The sequence below is a fragment of the Lissotriton vulgaris genome, chromosome 8, assembly GCF_964263255.1.
Source record: "Lissotriton vulgaris chromosome 8, aLisVul1.2, whole genome shotgun sequence".
Taxonomy (NCBI): Eukaryota; Metazoa; Chordata; class Amphibia; order Caudata; family Salamandridae; genus Lissotriton; species Lissotriton vulgaris.
The window spans coordinates 425,526,131-425,546,045 of NC_141696.1; the positions used below are offsets into that span (position 1 = coordinate 425,526,131).

General features: G+C 44.6%; 1 protein-coding gene across 2 annotated transcripts in view; it reads right to left on the reverse strand.

Annotated features, from left to right (window-relative positions):
• LOC147697124 (cytoplasmic FMR1-interacting protein 1) overlaps positions 1-19,915 on the reverse strand; it is a 533,654-nt gene that overhangs the window by 93,539 nt on the left and 420,200 nt on the right. For both annotated transcript variants that reach the window (XM_086934191.1, XM_086934192.1), the window contains exon 25: positions 18,538-18,628. In XM_086934191.1, coding sequence (XP_086790317.1) covers positions 18,538-18,628 — 91 coding nt within the window. The remainder of the gene's footprint in view (positions 1-18,537; positions 18,629-19,915) is intronic.

Below are 19,915 nucleotides of genomic sequence, written 5' to 3' on the forward strand. Positions count from 1 at the left end.
CTTTGTCATTTACAAAACCAATAGCTCCAACTTTCCTACTGCGAGACCTATTGGCAACGCCAGTGCTTGTTTACTAAGTTAATTAAGAAAGAGGTGACTTCCTATGAGATCCAGGCCCCACAAAATCTTATGAAATACCTTGTGAAAGGAACAACTGGGTGTTACAAGAAAAGGGCAATTGATGCTTTCGTAAGTCGATTTTGGTCGCCCATCCAGACTTAAAAGCAGCTCCCCCCAAAGTTGCATCTCCTGTCCAAATGGCAAGCCTGCCCCTACAGATAATCTGTGCTTCTTTTCGGGATGTCAGTGTAGTTTAGGGAATGGTTAAACTAGCACAAACCAGTGTTTCTGCAACATAGTCTCTAGATGAATACAGATTTTTTATTTTTTTATTTTTTTATTTTTTTTTGGTGTAAAAACTTTTATTGATGTTCATCATCCATTTTACAGCAAGACAATTACACAGTACTCATGACAGGAGAAAGGAACAGGATGTCCCGTAGTAATACACAGCTATTTAGCCGACAACCCTCCGGTCCGGCAGCAAAGGATGAGGATGATACGGCAGACCATTAGGAGAGAAGCATCGGAGTCATGAAGTTTTACTTTTTTTTTTTTTTTTTTCCTTTTTTTATAAAATAGCACTTTTGTTAACTGTTTCATGTATAAAACGTTGAAAAACAAACCAAACAAAGTGGCTCAATAATAGTGCTTAGATGCGAAGCAATATAGAACAAAGACGCTAGTAGAACATACCGACCCCCCACCCAGGCCTAACCCCTCCACCCCCCGCAGAACGTGAGCAGGAGTTCCCATGATATGAGTACAGTATTAGTCTTGCCCCGTGGCAGCCCACAGGTTAGCCAATCATCTCCTCCTCATCTTCCGAGTCTTCGTCTTCAGCCTCCTGAAGCGGGTCGCACAGGTCCCCTCTATATCTATTCCAGGCCTCCCACACCCTGTTCCATTTCCTTGGGTTCGCTCTCACTTTGTAGACAGTACGTTCAGTTAACATCAGTTTGTCCATATTTTGACACCAAAGCGACAAAGTAGGTAACTCAGCCACCCCCCACCTCTGTGCCATATCACGCTTAGCCATCATTGTTCCAATTGTAACCCACTGCTGTTGTCTGAGGTTAAGATCAGTGCCCTCCCAAACATTCAAAAGACAGAGGCGCGGTTCGGGTGTGAGGGAGGTGCCAAGGGCCTGGGAAATCGTGCGCATGACCTGTTGCCAGTATCGGGCAATGAGAGGGCAGCCCCACAACGTGTGCAGTAGTGTGCCATCCTCCCCACATCCTCTAAGACAACGAGGGGAGTCAGCCCTGTGCATTTTGTGTAGGGTGGTCCTCGTGTAATACGTTCTGTGCAGTATTTTCAATTGTATGAGTCTGAACCTTGCGGAAACCCCAGCCTCTCTCGGGGATGCCACAGCAGCGTTCCAGTCCGTCTCATCCATAGCGCCCAACTCATCCTCCCATTTTTCTCGCAGGGTCTGTAGGGGGTCAGAGAGATTGTTCAGCAATTTACGGTAGGTGAGTGAGGTGGCTTTCGTTTGCATGTATTCCGTGAGGAGCCGGTCTTCTAGGAGCGAGGATTCCGGGATTGTGGTTCCCGGCTCCAACACCGCCAGGAGAGCGTGCCTGATTTGGACGTACCTATATGTTTCCGTGGGGCCCAGCTCATATTGTTGTTGAAGTTGCTCGAAGGATATCACCCCAGTGGACGTCCAGAGGTCCCCCACTGTAGAAATGCCTATGTTGTCCCATTGGGTGAACCCTTTGCTGGTCCTCAGGCAGCCCAGCTTTTTAGTGTCCCAAAGCGGGGTAAGCTTCGTAATGACTCCCTTCCACTGTAGCTTGGTGAGTGCCCTGTACCATAGGGTGATCGTGTGTTTAGTGGGGCCAATCAGGTTCTCGAGTAGACTGTGGTTATAGAGGGGGGCCAGAAGACTCTGTGTCCCGAGTTGGGCCCTGTCCGCCATGTACGCCGGGTCAGTGTGTGGTGCATGGATCCATTGGTTAAGTACCTTAAGTTGGGATGCCCAATAATAAAGCTGTACGTTCGGTAGCGCAATGCCACCATCGTACCAGCCGCGTTTCAGTTTGAGGTGCGCTATCCTCGGGGGACGCCCACCCCAAAGTAGAGTGGTAACCATCGCGGTAATCTTCTGGAAGTAGGAGGGCGGAATCACGACAGGCGCATTCTCAAAGACATATAGGAGGCGCGGGAGCGCCATCATTTTGAACAGCGCAGCACGGCCTAAAAGTGTGAGCGGCAGGGACGACCAGTGCCGCACGTCTGCCTTCAAACGGAGGAGGGGGGGCGCTAGATTTCGATTGGTGAAGACGGTCATATCGTTAGTGACATGGATACCCAAATATTTGAAAGAAACATCTGTCACCACCAACGGACAATGTTCCGGGAGGACTGGTCGAGGGCCCTTCAGTACATAAAGGACCGACTTCGTCCAGTTAATTGTGTAACCAGAGGCCGCACCGTGTTTGTCACAAAGCGCCAATAAAATCGGGACACTCAGTTCGGGTGCTGATACGTACACCAGCATATCATCCGCATATAATGATATCCTATCTTCCCAGGTCTCCGTCCACCTGATGCCCTTCAACAGTGGTGTCGTTCTGAGGACGATCGCGAGGGGTTCAAGGACCAACGCGAACAGCAATGGGGAGAGGGGGCAGCCCTGGCGGGTTCCACGCGCCAAAGAGATCGCACGAGAGATATGGCCATTGGCCGCTACGTGAGCTACTGGGCCTGTGTAGAGTAGTCGGATCCAGGATAGGAACTTCGGACCGAAGCCCATCCGGTGCAGGACTGCGAACAGGTACTGCCACTCCACCATGTCGAAGGCCATCCTGGCGTCCAGCGACAAGATGGCTGCTGGCTCTGTCAAGGAGTGTGCACGCGCCAACGCGCCGTGTACTCTACGGAGATTTAATGCTGTACTCCTGTGGGGCATAAAGCCGGATTGGTCCGGGTGGACCAGTTGGCCAAGGTGTGGGGTCAGTCGATTAGCGATCACCTTCGCCAGGATCTTCGCCTCTGCATTGAGTAGCGAGATCGGGCGGTAGGATGCACAACATTCTGGAGGTTTCTCAGGTTTTGGGATAGCTACTATCGTTGCCAGGCGCTGATCCAATGGCAGCGTTCCTGACTCACGACAGTTCTCGAACATGGCCAGTAGCGGTGGGCCCAGTGTGTCGGACATCGTTTGGAACCATTCGATTGGGATCCCGTTTGGGCCCAGCGCTCTGCCCGTATGCAGTGCGCCTATCGCCATACGGAGTTCCTCCACTGTGAGATCCGCTTCCAGCTCGGTTTGCGCCTCCGGCGTTAGCCCCTCCACCTCAATCTCTTGGAGCGCCAGTTCTGCCTGTTCCGGCGTGACCACCACTTCTGGGGTGTAAACTGATTGAAAGTGGTCTGCCAGGAGGTCAACTATCTTGGGAGGGTGCGTGTGAAGCGTCCCCGCGTGGTCTTGTAACTGTAGGATTTGCCTGCCTCCATCCCGTTTTTTGTCCAACCAAGCCAGCAACTTGTTGGCTTTGTCGCCTACATCATAAACTCTGCATGCCGTTGATTCGATCCGCTCTAACACCCTTCGGCGGAGAAAGTCGTCGTGTTTTAGCTGGCAGAGAGTCAGCGCGTGCCTGGTGGCCTCTGACGGTGTGGCCAGATGAATACAGATTTAAAGTGTTTGAGGGAATACAGAGGGAGTAATCAGTTTACCATCTTTACCAGCATGGCTCAGGTTTGAAATATTTGTAACCAAAGCTGTCTACATGAAGAAAGGGAAGATAAAGGCAAGCGACTAGAAAGATGTGCTCCTTTTGTAACTGCTAGCAGTGGGCCTGGCATAGAGACACAGCTTGGAGTGCACGTCAGACTGCCATCACACTATGTGAAAGCACTGCTACCCTGAGTTTATTTATGCCTGTGATAGACGTAAATTGTTTAGTTTTAATAAGTCATTTAATTCGGGGGCTTCCAAGAGACACTAATGTCGAAAGATAACGGAACAGAGACACTGCAAGATAAAGGATGTATTTTGTTTGGTAGCCCACAATCCAGTTTGAGAGGAAAGCTGTGATTTGTACTGGTTTGCTCTGCTGTTTGCTATTTGGCTTACGATCACCTTGCCTCGTACTGCTGAGTACCAATAAAACTAGGAAATATTTAAATTTCTTATTTACAGCTGTACAAAATGTAAAAGTGGGGCTTGCCATGTAAAAATCCCCTCAGGAACTTCCCGCATCATGAGGCAATGCGCTGGCTAAACCAACAACAGGGTGCATATTGGTTCGTCACTGAAATGGATTGAATCTGGGGAGTTAAAAAATAAAAAAGGAAAAAAACCATGAAAGATTGCCTAATCCGTTGTGCAAGTTATGCACAAATTTGTGTCAAAATTCCTGCTGGTACAAGCTCACGAATGTTTGGGTATCTGCAATGCATGCACGCTATTGGACATATTAAATCAGATTTGGGTAGACATCAGTTTTTAAATAAGTGCTTGTGTTTTCAGCTGATCCTTGTTAGTTTGCAAGCAACTAACGAGAATCATCTGAAACCACAAGCGCTTGCAAACTAAACTAGGATCAGCAGAAAACAAGCGCTTTATTTTGGCGCAATAGCCCCGCTGCGTAGTCCACATGGTTGTCTAAGTTGTGAGAGAGAACTGACAGTTGGAAGGCCCGTTTCAGGAAATGCACCTCGGCCTGTAGAGACATGATACTGATTTCCACATTCTCCACTTTATATGTGACTTTATGAAAATCAGAGCACAACAACAGAGCAGTCCAGTGTCTCGGAGGTTTCACAGCAAGTGAGTCTATGAGTAGGCTGACGGGGGTAGTATACTGCATGATGGTATTGCCCTGTTGGAGCCTATGAGGCGTGTCCCTCCCCGTGATGCGGCCAAGAAAGAAGAAGCCAGCTCAGAGGATCCCCTTAAAACTGTCAGAGGCTAAATGTAGCACAGGGAGAACTCCAGCGGTAAGACAATCAAAAACAACTTAGAAAACATTTCACAGTATGAAAAGATCAAACTCATGAACGAGCGTGATACACCTCAGCTAAAAATCATGATAAATAACAACACACATTAGAAGTGAAACTGCAAGTACAGAAGGACCAGCTTTGCTTGTTTAAAACTCAGAGGCAAAAGAAGAGGACATAAGTACTTATGACATATGCTCTCCCACTTCAGGCAGATGAGTGTAATGTGTAAAGCGTCTTGTGGAGCAACCATGTCACATGAGCAGATCGTGGAGTCTGAGGACTTATGCCATCCCGCTAAGAGTTGTGGCAACAAATGAAATAAATAAATAAAACGCATACACCATGAAGCAGACACAGGGACGTGGACACCGCGCTAAGCCAAGAAGATAAAGAATGGCAGCCGAAGCAAATACAAACAAGCAGCAATTGGCCACGGCCTGCCTGCGAGGCTCAAAGTGTTAGAAGGCAGGTCTTGGGCAGAGGCAGAGTACTGACTTAGGAATGACTGTGAGGCGCATTGGTGTGAAGCACATCAAAGGGCTTCTCCTCCCCTAATTAGGTGAGGAGAAGCCGTTTCGGGAAACTGAAAGTACGGCCGGCCTGCGGCCGGCCATGAATAATTCGGGGAGGAGAAGCCCTTTGATGTGCTGGGCTGGCCCTGAATGCGCGTGCATGTTTAATCACGTGGTTCACGTGAACTGCATGAAAACCGCGGGGCTGAAAGCCCTTAGTTTGACGATGTTTTCGCCACTTGAATTCTCGCTCCGCTCGATGCGCTTGCGCACATCGATAGGTCGCGAGACCTAAAAATCATTAATGATCACTAATTCTGAAAGATTGAGGCGACCCTCAGCACCACCACCCTCCCTATGTTTGAATAGACTGGTGGACAGGCTGCCAGCAGCCCCAGTCTTTTATGATCCACAGTATGTGATGCGCCCTAGAGGACTGGGGTATATAACATCCACCACAGTGCCACCTTCCACATTCAAAGACAGCAATGGTGCAAGCACCTGCCCTGTAAATAGGCAAGGTGGGCTCGGAGAAAAAAGGTTCAACAACCACCCCTTGCATTTGGGCAAGGCAGAAGGGGGTGAAGAAATATACTTACATGTATTTAGAAAGATTGGGCTTGGAGAGTAGCAGTAACAGACATTGTCTCCATTTTCAAAAGGAAACAAATGTATTCTCATAGAAGAATCACAACACCTAATGTGTAAAACCAGAAATCAAATATTATTGGGGGAGCAAGTTAAGGTAAAGGGAGGAGTGGGGGGCGGGCAGAGCGGAGGTTAAGTTACAACCTTAATACGCATTCTTCACTTATGGAAGTTTGGTAAATTAGAAACAAAATGTGAATAAGGAACTGAAAAGTAAATGCGCAGTCCATTGTTCCACCCTGACAGTTTATGCTAACTGGGCCAACAGACCCAAATTCAATTTAAGAGCTACTTGAAGATTTGCAACATGAACAATATTGGGGTTATTTTGACCCAATTTAATTAAAAGTCAATGAGGATATGCACATCAGACAGTAAATCGAATTTTGGAGAATCGTATCTATACAAATAAGTCATATCGTTTTTTTGCTCAAACTAAAATTGAGGGCCCTAGGTAGTAATGTCCTAAGGTGGCTAATGAATGGCTGAAAGGACAAAACGTATCAACATTGGTAAGGGAGGTGTACAGTGAAAATTAGAAAACAGGGGTCTTCATGCAACTCATTACTGGAACATAGGTTACTTATGTCTAGCCTAAATTAAGCCTCCACCTTTGGCAACCAATTGTATATTGAATGTGAAACAAAAACTATTTTCAATTCTGCGAAGAAACAAACTTGTAAATTTTTTTAATATTGTGACAAGAAAGACCAAGATGGTGGACAACACATTTTCCATCACATATTTAGCTGTATTAAATTTCAAAGCATATTAAATCATAAATGATGACCTGACATGAGCACCCAGACCAGAAAGCATGGAAATGTCATACATAAGCATCCATACCATAAACCATGGAAATCTCACATATAAGCACCGAGGAAATTAACCATGGAAATGACACACATAAGCCCTCAGGTCACATACGCACCCAGGCCAGAAAGCATGGACATGTCACACGTAGGCACCCAGGCCATGAACTGTGGAAATGTCACATATAAGCACCCAGGCCATTAACTGTGTAAATGTCACACATAAGCCCTCAGGCCAGAAAGCCTGAAAATTTCACACATAAGTACTCAGTCTCAGACTAGGAAGCATGGAAATGTCATACAAAGGCATAGTGGCATGAAAGCATGGAAACGTCACACAAAGGCACCCAGGCCATAAAGCATGGAAACGTCACACAAAAGCACTCAGGCCAGAAAGCATGAAAATGTCGAACAAAGCCACCCAGGCCAGTGGCACTGGAACAATTTTCAGAGTGTTGTCCTAAAAATTACCCTCTTCCCTTCACCTCTCTCACGGTCCTACTTCTTTCTTACTACACCTCTCCTGTCCATCTCTCATCTTTCTGTGCCCCTTTCCCAGTATTAACCCACTCTCCCTTCCTCACCAACAACCATACCTCTATTTCTCCCTCTCTTTATGAACTTTTGTATCTCACCTCTTACTCTCTACCTCTTTACCTCAACCACTCTCTAGCTTTGTTTCACCTTCAGCTCTCTTACACTACCTCACCTATGTCTTTTTGCTTCACCTCTTTACTCTTAACATCTCCTCTTTCTGCCCTTCAGCACTCTAATTCTACCTTTCTTTCTACCTCTCTAAATCTGACATATCATTCTACACCTCACTTCACATTTTACCTCTTTCTTTTCCTCACCCCGATTTCTCTATCTTGCACCCCAATATAGTTCTCGTACTATAAATGTCCACATTGTACCTGCCACTGCTTTCACTACTTCTTTCTGCCTCGAGTGCTCTCTTACTAACCTCTTTCTACTTTAGCTCTGTGTCGAACTCACCTCCCTTGAACCCTACTACCACTCCCTGAAGTTTCTTCACTATGTTTCTTGATGTCTCTCTCGGGCATCTCTGAAGGAGGGCTAGACAGGACCACTTGTGCAATAAAGGCAACCAAACTACAGAGGTGGCTCAAAGTCCAAAGCACATGATTCTGCATGCACCTGAAATGTCTGACAATCCTACAGTCTCTTTCCTTTTATCAATTTTTTATTTTCTCTACCTCACATTCTGCTGAACAGAACTGGTGAAGAAAACGAATAACCCAGGTCCCAGACTAACTGTATCCTGCATTTTTATATTGAGAATTTCGACCATGCAGTGCAGTGCTACATCATAATTGAATCCTCAACATAAACAAAAAAAATCAATGCCATTAAGGGCATTGTATGTGCCCGGCGCCGGAGGCATGGTTGCTCAGGGCAGGCCTGGCCTCGGACTCCTCACTCAGTGGTTCACTTCACAGTTCACTTAATACATAAACCGTGAACTGTGAAGTGAACTACAGAGTGACGCGTCTAAGGCCAGGCCTGCCCTGAGCAATCATGTCTCCGGCGCTGGACATCATGTTCAATCACAATGCCCCCTGCCTGGGCCAGGAGGCTGGAAGTGAAAGCAAACAGGAGTTTAAAGAAGTAACATTTGTGGAAGTACTAAACAGAAAGTGCGCACACAGACTGAATAGTAAAACGATTTTTCTATTCCGTTTGCTTCATATTTTTGCCATTTTGTAGCAATATAATTAATATTTCCACTAATGTAAAAGTCGCTTTATTTTTTCACCTTTAGAGAATGAAGGTGTTAGTTCAGCTATATTAGAATTCACACTTGTTCCCTTCCCAGCATGCCTTACGCATTTGTGGCGCAGCAAGCATTTAACTGATTGAAAAAACTTGTGGACATTCACAATAGAATACATTTTTGCAACCTGTTGAAAACACTATTACTGTTTAAATAGGTGTCCCAGCAGTAACAAAACACCACCATATCTGACAGGGTTGTATGTACTCTGCCTTCTGAGGAGACCCTCACCTTTTCAAAGACCTCACATAATTAGTTCTTTCTCTTATCCTACCTGAATCTGTAACATCTTTAATTATTCTTTATACATATATATATATATATAATATATATATATATATATATATATATATATATATATATATATATATATATATATATATATATATATGTTCATACAGTTTCTCTTTACTGCGGCATATGTCATCAAATCACAAACATATTTTTATGTTGTGTGCTTGACGTCTCTTTCACTATAAAATGTGTTTCTTCTCTTCTCTCTGTGGGCACTTGAAAGGCGCAGCATGAATGCTTCATTTTCTTACTGGTAACCCCATAACTCTGATTCGACTTCCAACAGGCACTAGAAACCCAAAAGAGAAATGGCACAGCCAGTGTACCCAGGGAAGCAGGGCCCCAGCCGAGGGAATTACCAAAATAGCAAATCGCAAGTCAATGGAAACACAAACCCACAGCCAAAAGCGTAGGGACATAAAAGCGGCCAGAATGGACCCTAAGGCAGCAGTATGAAGACCGCCCAGCAAAGCAGGCATATTTCAGCTGAAGCAGTTCACTTCATAGTATACGTATGAAGTGAAATATGAACCACCCGCAAGTGCCGAGTTCAAGGCAAGGCCTGTGCCCTGCCCTGAGCAATGAATCATGCCTCCGGTCGTGTGCAACTGCAAGCACAATGGCCGCCCAGGCCAGGACAAGCGTAGGAGGCTGGAAGGGAAGGGGTCCGGGCAGGGCCTTCAACTTAACTGTTACCCCAGTGCCCAAGCCTTTCGTGACGGTCCAAGGAAGAAAACTGTAGGTGTATTAGACGCTGAAGAGGGCCTGCTTTCGTATGTGCATGCGCAGCGCACCACAGAGACAAGGCTTAAAAAAACCATGAGACAAACAGATGAAGGGTTTTTGTGCATTACTACAGTCATTAAAAGCGGACTCCGAGGCCCTGAAAGCAAAAGATTAGAAAATACCTAAAATGCTGGCTTTTTATGTTTCAGTGAGATTTCAATGATGCAGGCAACATCGATACTTCATGTTGAGCCAGACCCACCACGGTGACCATCACCCCACCACGCTCAAGAAAAAAAATGCAGCGTTAGTTTAGCAATGGCTGCTACTTATGGTTACTGTGGTGGTGGGCAGCCTGGGCACTGGCCTAACTTTATGAACTGATAGACTGCCACCTGCTGCTGCTGCCTGCCCTCGACGTCGTCGGGCTGAGCCTGTCCTGAACCACTGATGACTCATTGGGTGGTGGTGTGCCGGGGCGTGCCATTTTGGAGAAAAAAACTGCGCATGCTTCCTGCCGCACAGCCCCTACCCTGCAGAACCAAATTCAGCCCACTCAGTGTACTGCCCTCCGGCAACACTGAACTAAGGGCCACAGCTGCTGCCTAAAGCAAATTTGCAATGCGCATCAAGATCCGACAACTATATGGATATTGGATAAATTATGGTTGGACAGTCTGGACGGTAATCATGTGTGAATCTTTTTAGGTCGAGCTGACGTAGCATTCATGCGAAAGCATGAATGCTGTCAGCAAGACAACTAATGCTATCCGTATTTGGGAAAGTGGACAGCAGAGTGCCACTCGCTTTCCCAGTGTCGGATTTCACCGCGGGAGCGAGCGCGCTTGCGCAGACCGCAGGGCTTGCATGCAAACACGGCGCGCACACAGGCAGGCCCCATCCACTGCACGCACAGGCACACGCACGCGCGCGAGCACACACACACACATCACTTATTTCACAAAATCTCCCCTTCTCCTACGCACCGCTGATTCACTGCTCACTTTTCTGCATCTACCTTGCCTCCCCCTCTATAATCTCACGTCCACTCACTCACCCGCTCTATGGTCCCTTCCTGTCTCCCGCCTTCACGTTCGTGTTTAGTCTTTCAGGGGCGCTGCCATGTCCAGTGCGGGGACGTCTGAAATTCAAAACAAGCACAACCCTCCAGCAAGAGACTCCCCAAACAAGCGCATGTCCCACAGAAAGACACCTAAAACAAGCCCAGCCCCGAAAAATGATGAAAAAAGGCGCAAATCGGGTTTTTGTAATTGTATTTATATAGCGCTAATTATCCCTGACGAGCATTGCGATAATGAACACTTAAAAGCATATTTTCCCTCAGAAAAACGAAAGCATTTATCTTACATTCAATATATAAAAAGACACGAATAAATTGTTGCATATTTCCCCATAGTCAGTAGCAGCCAAAAAGCTGTCCAAACTACAACGCCCCCCCCCCCCCCCCCCACCCCCCAACCAGCGGTGCGGGCGGGCTTCATTTAGTTCCTCATTTAGCCTTCCATATGATGGACACCAAGACCTTCTTTGGTGGGAGAACGGCCACCGTTTATTATTTTACAAGCTAGCTGGTACATACATTAGCATATGTTCCAGACATGCGGATTTCTTGAACGCCATTCAATTCAGTTCATAACTGGTTCTTTTCTTTCTACTATGAGTTCTTACTAACCTATTTTCTCTGCTTCTCTATAGAAAGTAAAGCAGGGTGAAGAAAAATATTTGCCTAGGATCACACAATTAGGTTAAGCCTGGAAAACTCCTAGGTTTTCTGATTTCACATTGTTCCAGTCAGCCACGAGATGATTATCTATTTACCTTTCCTGTTTTACAGCAAAGATTTATTTTTTAAAATTCTTGACACCCTAAGTTAGAGCTTGGCTGGCATGCAGAAGTCATATTGAAACTCAGCTCATTCTGGGCTCGAGGGTCCAGGAGGCACTCGAGCTAGTCAGAGCCAGGCATCATGTGACTCGCCTGCCTCTAATAGTCACGGACGGATCTGGGATACTTGGCGGGCTGCTTGCCATGTTGTGTGACAGGCTTTACCCTTGGTAATCTTCTACAGGGATAAGCTTGTCAATCAATCAATCAATCAGTGACACTTATAAAGCGCGCTACATACCCTGTCTCTTCACTTCAGGCTGATATGCCTAGGTGACCAGGGGGTACCTTATGGGCAGCAGAACGATAATAGAGCCGGCCACATTGAGATTGAAATCCTGAGATGCAGGTTACACTTACATCCATATAGCTGCGACGTGAGTCCACTGTGTTACTGGGATTTGATTCTATCTCAGGACTACAGTTTGCACACACACAGATCTGTACAGCAGGAGCTCAACCCACTGAGCCTGCTACACAACACCAATTTATATAATCGCCTCTTGGATTGGAAACCACAGTTCAGTTCTCCAGTGGGCTCCTATATTAACGAAAATCTACCACAAATGTCCAAGACCGTTATATTCCAGGCTATGTTATCAAACCACATACCTTAAGCAAGTTTATTTTCCAGCCAGGGCACAGTGATAGTGACATTGCTTTGAATTTCTTATTTGAGCCATTGAAGAAACAAACTTTGTCAAAGGCAGTACATCTGCATCTAAAGTGTCAACCCATGTAAACAGAGCTATTCACAAATTCTGCCTACATTCTTTAAACGCACAATTGCTTTTATCACATTAAAGCCTGCCAAGCTGGCTTTGCCAGTGGTCTGAAGACATTCTAAACAAGCATTTGCAATGCAATAGGTCTCGCATTTGCAGGAGTTTGAATTATTGGCATTGTAAATGACAATTACTTTTATTTCTGTGTTTTGAAAACCTGGAAGCGAAGTGTAAACACGCACTTAAAACTTATAGTCCTTGCTTATGAGAAGCAAGGCTGGCAGTAAAAGAAGTGCAGTTACTGCCAGCATTGCTTCTCCTAAGCAACGACTATATGTACAAAGTGTGTGTTTACGCATCTCTTGTCCTAACAGATGTGGTCGCATCGAGATATTAAGTCCACCTTAATCTTGCTTTCTTTCTAGTGACTTGATGAGACAAAGTCTTCAGTTTTAAACCTACAACTGCCAGTTGTTTGAGTCAATTTCTGGTTTCTTAATCATTTGTGATTTGGCGCTTCCACATATGCAGAGGCAGGACAGATTGAGATAATTAAATCTGTCAGATTTTCAAGCCAAAAGTCGCTGTCTTTAATTTCATAAATGTGCTCAAAGCCTCGCGAAAATCAATCATCTGCCTACTTTTTGTTAGTGGTATAAAGAGTTGTTTTTCGTTCAGTGCTCAAATGTGTGGTAAAATAGAGCATGTATCTTAATGCTCACCTTTAATGAACGACTAAATTGCAAGAAATCCCACTACAAAAGGTGTACTAAAGCATCAGTGCTAAATAAATGCACAACCTTTCGTCTGTTGTTGTGTTTCATTAAGTGAAGAAAAATTTATAATAACGCAAACACTAAAATGATGATCGTGTTTACATTGCGCAACAAACTGACTAGAGAGTAGAAACAGACCTATTAATTTGGGAACTACACACAGATGTCAAATAGAGCATTGGATCTTTAGTCTGGGTGCAGTGGCCCGATTTTGGGTGGGGGATGTCTGTGTACGAGTTCTACTTAGGGAATCCGAGACTGTTTAGAAAATAAAACATCAGAGGATTATTGGTGTGTGTAGTATGTGTGTATGTATGTATGTATGTATGTGTGTATGTATGTGTGTGTAAATAAATGTGAAGGAATTCGGAACTGGATGTTGAACATTTAGATGAATCCTTTGACTTGTATAAGTACCAGTACAGCAAACCGCATCTAATATGGACGATTGGTGGCCGCCGTTTAAACACTGGTATGTGCGAAGAACCAGAATTGATTTTGATGAAAAAACTGTTCGATATTATAGACTACCATATTGCTTCCTCTTTTAGAAATAAAATCCAATTTTGAAACGCTCCAATCATCCCAGTAAAATCATGAACATTTCCATTTTTGTGTACGTTTTGTTTGTGAATTAAATAAAACATTTCACAGTTTGTACATTCACAGTTTGTACATTTGTTTGATTTGTGCTTGTTGTGTATGTGTGTTTTTTGTTTTTTTTGTTTTTGGTATTGCTTTGTGTCTGAAAGTGTAAAAACTGCTTAGGCTGGTCTTCCTTGCTTCCACTAGTTATTCAGTGGTGGTCCACATTAGTCATTTGGTTAAGAACTACAGGGTGTGTGGGTGGCTGTGGCTGTGGGTGGGTGGCTCTGTGTGTGGGTGGGTGGCTCTGTATGTGTGTGTGGCTGGCTTTGTGAGTATGGCTCTGTGTGGGTGCAAATGCAATAGGTCTCGCATTTGCGAGCGATTAAGCTATTGGCATTGTAAATTAGAATGCCATTTATTTATGTTTTAAAAACAAAAAACATAAATAAAAATAATGTCATGAGCAATGCCAATAGCTCTAACTTTAAGAATGGCGAGACCATTGCATTGTAAATGCTTGTTTTTTATTGGCTCTCACAGCCGCAACACTCTTCACTGGGACTCTGCAGACAACACTGTCTGCGTGAGTCAGTTGAGGTAATTTTATATCCTACGCCACAATGCCATATGATGCAGAGTGACGTGTGGTGTAGACCCGGACCTGATAAATAAGTGCCAGTGCTAAGCACCGGGAAGCACCGGCACAAATTAAGCACTGCTTTTAAGGGTAACTTGGCATATTGGGCCCCTCTACTGATGAGGATGATTTCTAGCGCGAGTTGTTCCCCCTCCACCGCCCCTAAATCTTGGTCCAGGGCAATGATCTCAAATCTCAAGAAGGGGAATAGGAGTGATCCTCACTGCTATTGGCCCATATCCGTATTAGTTTCCACAGCAAAGTCCTGGGCAGGGTCTTGCTGGATCATCTTGAAAACTGGGCAAATGAGAACAATATTCTAACACCAGTTCAGTACGGGTTTAAGTCGGGCCTAGGGACAGCTGACCAGGGCCTGACCCTCCATTTAATTATGAGCAAATATGTGCTTGGCCTTTATGGAACCCAGTACAGCGTTCAACAATGTAACCAGGTTGAAGCTCTCGAATATGACAATAAATAAGGGTGCCAACCCAAAAATGATACACCCACTGGCCCAGTTGTACACAGATATAGAGGAAAGCATCAGCGGGGAAACCACCAACTTATATAAAAAACAGAAAAGGAGATAGGCAGGGTTGCATGTTGGCAACTGTCCTCTTTAGCTGCTATATCAATGATCTTGACTAACAAATTATAGCTGCTGGAGCTGACCCGCCAAAAGCAGGATATTGCCCATTACCAGTGCTTATGTAAGCGGTCCATTGCATCCTTATTGCTAGGATGGGTCTGGGGCTCCTGAAACTACTAGACACTTTTGCGTTCTTTATGTCGGACTTGAGCCACCGCACAATTACAACAAAGTCTTTTGCCATGGTATGCAGTCGCCCCCCCGGGGAATGTTGTCTGCTTTCCATACTGCAAGCCCACTTTCACCTATTTGGGGTCCCTGTTCGAAAGCAAGATCACTTGAAAGCACTTGAGGACTGTGATAATAACCCAGCATGAACTAGTCACAGTCTCCCTGTTCATATTTGCTGCCAAACTAGGGTCTATGCCTCTGGATGCGGCAATGACAATTTATAAAACCAGACCTGTTCCAATTGCCTCCTATGTGGCGGGGGTTTGAGGTTATACTGACAACTCCCAATTGCAAACCAGAAGAAACAGATTTCTGCATAGACTTCTGGCACTTCCTAATAGTATTCCATCCATAATTGCACATGAAGAACTAGGTCTGCAATATGTGGTGGATCTATTGAGGATGGCACATAGTCTGTTATGGCTATCAATCTGGTCTAGGACAGCGGCATCCTTGACACAGACAGTGATCGCAGCTTGCCTTAAATTGACTGTGGCCCATAAAATCAGATAGCCATTGAAATAATGGGGTCAAACCCAGTGGAAAGTCAGAGGACCTGGGTATCTATCAAATACTATATAAGATAAGTGGTCCCAGACCTAACTCAGTTAAAGTCAATTAATGAAACAATATTACAAATTCCAGGAATCAATCCTACGCAGAAATGAAAAGGAGAAAAAATATTTATATCTACATACACAGCCAAATGCTTATACATTCATTTGTAGTACACAAAATGCTTTTCTCTAAAAAGACACACAGTTTCCCTTAGATAAAATTAACAAAATGTATTTACATTCAATCAAATAGAAACAATAAGAGCTGGGGAATACCGTCAAGTGCAGTAAGAAGAGTGTAAAAGTAAGTGCTCATGTGAAGAGAGAAAATAATCGAAGGAAAGATTCAAGAAAAAACTCCAATGATTTAAATTCAACTAAGGTCCAATTCTCTTAGCAGAATGGAACAACGGGCCTGCCCCAAACTGTTTGTCATATGTTATAACACAAGTCTGTCACAGTATCACTGCCTCTGTGCAGACAAACAAAAAGGAGTGGGGAGGAGAGGGGAAACGAAAAAGTGCAGGCCCAAAACAGGGCGAGGGGGGAGATCGTCGACGTTTCGACCCTGGCACTGATAGGGGAGGATTGACACCTAAGCTATGGGTCTTCTTCAGGACAGGATGGGAGGGGACCTAGGTTGCAGAGAAAGGAGATACGACCCCAGCAATGAATTGGGCAACCCGTCAATGGTGTGTCACAATATTTCCAGTGTTGTCTCACAATTCTAAAGTGGCCTTATTCAAAAAGGCGCCACATAGGAAGGTTAATTCCCAATCAAGTCTGGCATTCTGGAGAAAAGGCTTCTTCTTTTGCTGTCTGTCTCTCCCTTGGCGTCACAGTACAGAAGGCCCCACCATTCCTGTACCAGTGTAAATCAGTTCAAAATCCGATGGCCGATGCTAATGAAAGCCGATGTTGGTGAGAAAACGGGCTCCGTAGCAGTGCCTTAAATTGACTGTGGCCCATAAAATCAGATGGCTCATGCAGATCAGTGAAGACTTGCAAGCAATCAGCAGGACGGACTTGTTTGATTCCGATCTGTGCAAGGCAAACTATTAAAGCTCTTAGTAGAGAAGAGATGGAAGGTCCACTTGATGAAAGGCCCACTTGAAGAAGTCAGTTGAGCTATATGTTCCACTGTGCACTACACTGCTCATTGAGCCTTACCTGCTTAGGGCACTTCATAAGCAAATATTCTAGCTCAATAGATTTAGGCTTGGACTGGACCATTTTTGGTATCCAACCCTTTAAATGTATATACCAGCAAAGATCTGCTCTGTGCAACTCAACAGTGTCCCAATCACAATTTCACTTTTTATTATTTTGTGAGCTTTATACAGAACAGCGGAAACTTATTCTAAGACCGCTGTTGAGAAATTAAAACATTTTGAAATGTAAAGAAGCACTGGACCAGACTGACGAGATGTGTCACACCATCTACCGATTCATGACCGCTGTAGTCATTTGCAGGAGAATTGTTGGGAAATAATTTCTTGCACCTTTTGAGTAACCCCTTTAGTGGAAATTGTATGCTGGTTATATTTTATGGAAATCATTGCACTTTTAAAATTGGTCGAGTTTTATATCTGTGTTTTTATGGTTTGTCTCAAAATGAATGAAGACTTACGAACCAGAATTGTTCTCACCATTAAAGTATCAGGAGAAGTAATATGTGGACACGATTCGTGTGATAAATTAATTCCTAAATTTTTCCCAAGTTGGGAATACACACATTGAATACCAGGATTGTATCGGTGATGTCTGGAATAATGTTATTTGAGATGTCATGTGTCAAGTCTGAGCATGTGTTATGGTTTGCATAGCTAACCATAAATTCCAAAGTTTAGAGGTCTTTCATTTAGTTTTGTAACTATAGCTTCACTTTGAGGTTAGTTTGCTTTCATTATGTTTCTCATACTATTTAAATGTCTTGGTAGCAGAAGAACCCCTCACATACCATGAAGTTTTTGTCAGTACATTTTTAGGATTATTTAATGATATACTACATTCAACTCCCATTTCTTAATTGGCCATTCGCAGAAGGAATTTCTGTAGCCCCTCTGTTTAACCTCCCATGCTGCAAGCCCCCTCTGTGCAGAAGGTGGCTGAAGTGATTTAACCTTGCACCCAAAAGGTTGAGCAGACAACTAGTATGCATGACCTTTGGCCATGTGCCGGATGCTATGGTTTCAGGACTATGCCCTCTCACAATTCATCTAGCAGCCACACCCTGATGAGCAAGGCTTCGACTGCACTCAACATTGAGTGCTGCCAACCTCTGCTGTGGATAAAATCATGCAATGTGCAAAAGAAATTGGCTTCAGGGTCTACACCGAACATCCTGTGTGGTCACCCCCCACTGCATGGTGGCTGACTACAGGACCTGGCCTCCTGCCTTGCCATGCGTTTAACGATTTGTGCGCCAAACCGCACAGCCTTCTATTAGACTTTGCCCCCAACCCACCACGAGGCCATCCCCATCTGCACACAACCTTCAGCCAGGAGTCGAGGGGGTTAGTTGCAGGCCCTGGCCTGCAACATGCCCTGCCAACCCCTGTTGCTGTCAAACCACATTGCAGTCACTGCCCAGCTGAAGAGCTAGTTTGCATAGTTTTTAATTCTTTTTTTAACTGTGCACAGCAGGCTATGTGCATAGGTCCTATTCTCTTTCTGCAGGAAACTCTCACAAACACTTTTTAGTATAATTTTAAAAAACATACCTGGTGAGCCATATTCATGCCTTGGCAATCTACAGATTTTAGGCATCACTTCCATCAAGGTTCTGACATACTGTAGAATTGTGCCTTGCAGCTAGATGAGACAGTGAAAAGAAAGAAAAAGAAGCAAAGCATCAGTACCAAAAATCATAAACATGTATGCATTAATCAATTATTATCATTAAAAAGTTCTTACAGAGCGCACAGCTTCCCAATACGGGCTTCTTTGCACTGACAAGACAAGTGAGAAAATGTAAAGCTGAGATGAAGAGATGAGTTTTCAATTGCTTCCTAAAACGTAGCAGGTTTTTGTTTGATCTGAGATAAATAGGAAGGGAGTTCCAGAGCTTAGAAACCAGGTAGACGAATGAACGACCCCCCCCCCCCCTCTCTTTATTCCAGGGACAGCAAGAAAAAAAGGTAATTCGATCTCAGCTCTCTGCGGGCGCAGTATGGGGTGATAAGATGCCGAAGGATATGTGGGCCAGGCGAATGTTTTATTCTATGGGCAATACATACGGCCTTGAATTCTATATTTTTGTTTATAGGCAGCCATTGGAGTTGAGCAAGAGCAGATTGTTCTGATTGCATTCTGGGCAAGACCAGCAGTGCTCAAGCCACGGCATTCGGAGTGACCTGCAACTTTCTAATTAACAGACGAAGGGATGGCTGCCCAGATAAACAGAATTGCCATAGTCGAGACAGGAAAGCACAGAGCCTTGGACCACCATCGTCCGACATTTCATAGGGAGCCACTCGAGTGTGTACCTAAGAGATCTTAAGAGACCAAAGTAGGTACCAGCATATTTCTCTGCCTGAGAGCCCATGGTTAGATCTTTGTCCAAAATGACGTTAATGCGGTTTACTTCTTGGTTGGGAGGGGGGGGGGGGCACTCCCCCAAACAAGGAGGTCAGAGGAATTGATCCCAGAGTGTGGGATTATTTCCAATCACATTTACCTCTGTTTTTCCCCAGTTTAGTTTGAGACAGCTTGTCGCTATCCAACTGGTCACATGTTACTCAATGTATATGATAACATTGAAAGGTCTATAAACCAGGCTTTTAGTTTGAATTTCAAAATACACCTAGAAGAGGCAGCATATGTTAATTATGTTGCATTAGACAATTACTAGTACCTAAAGAAAATGACCAAACCTGATCAGTTGGGGCTAAAGGGGAGGCTCAAACATACTACATTCAGTTACCTACACACAATGTACAAATCTCCCAAAATGCAAAATGTGATCCTGGAGAAGGATACTGTTAAATGCGCCTATGACTACCATAGTACGGATTTCTATCACATGGTATGGGCTTGCCATCAAGTGCAAGGGTGCAACTTTGCAATTGGAGAATCTCCTAGATAAAGAAAGACTGCTCT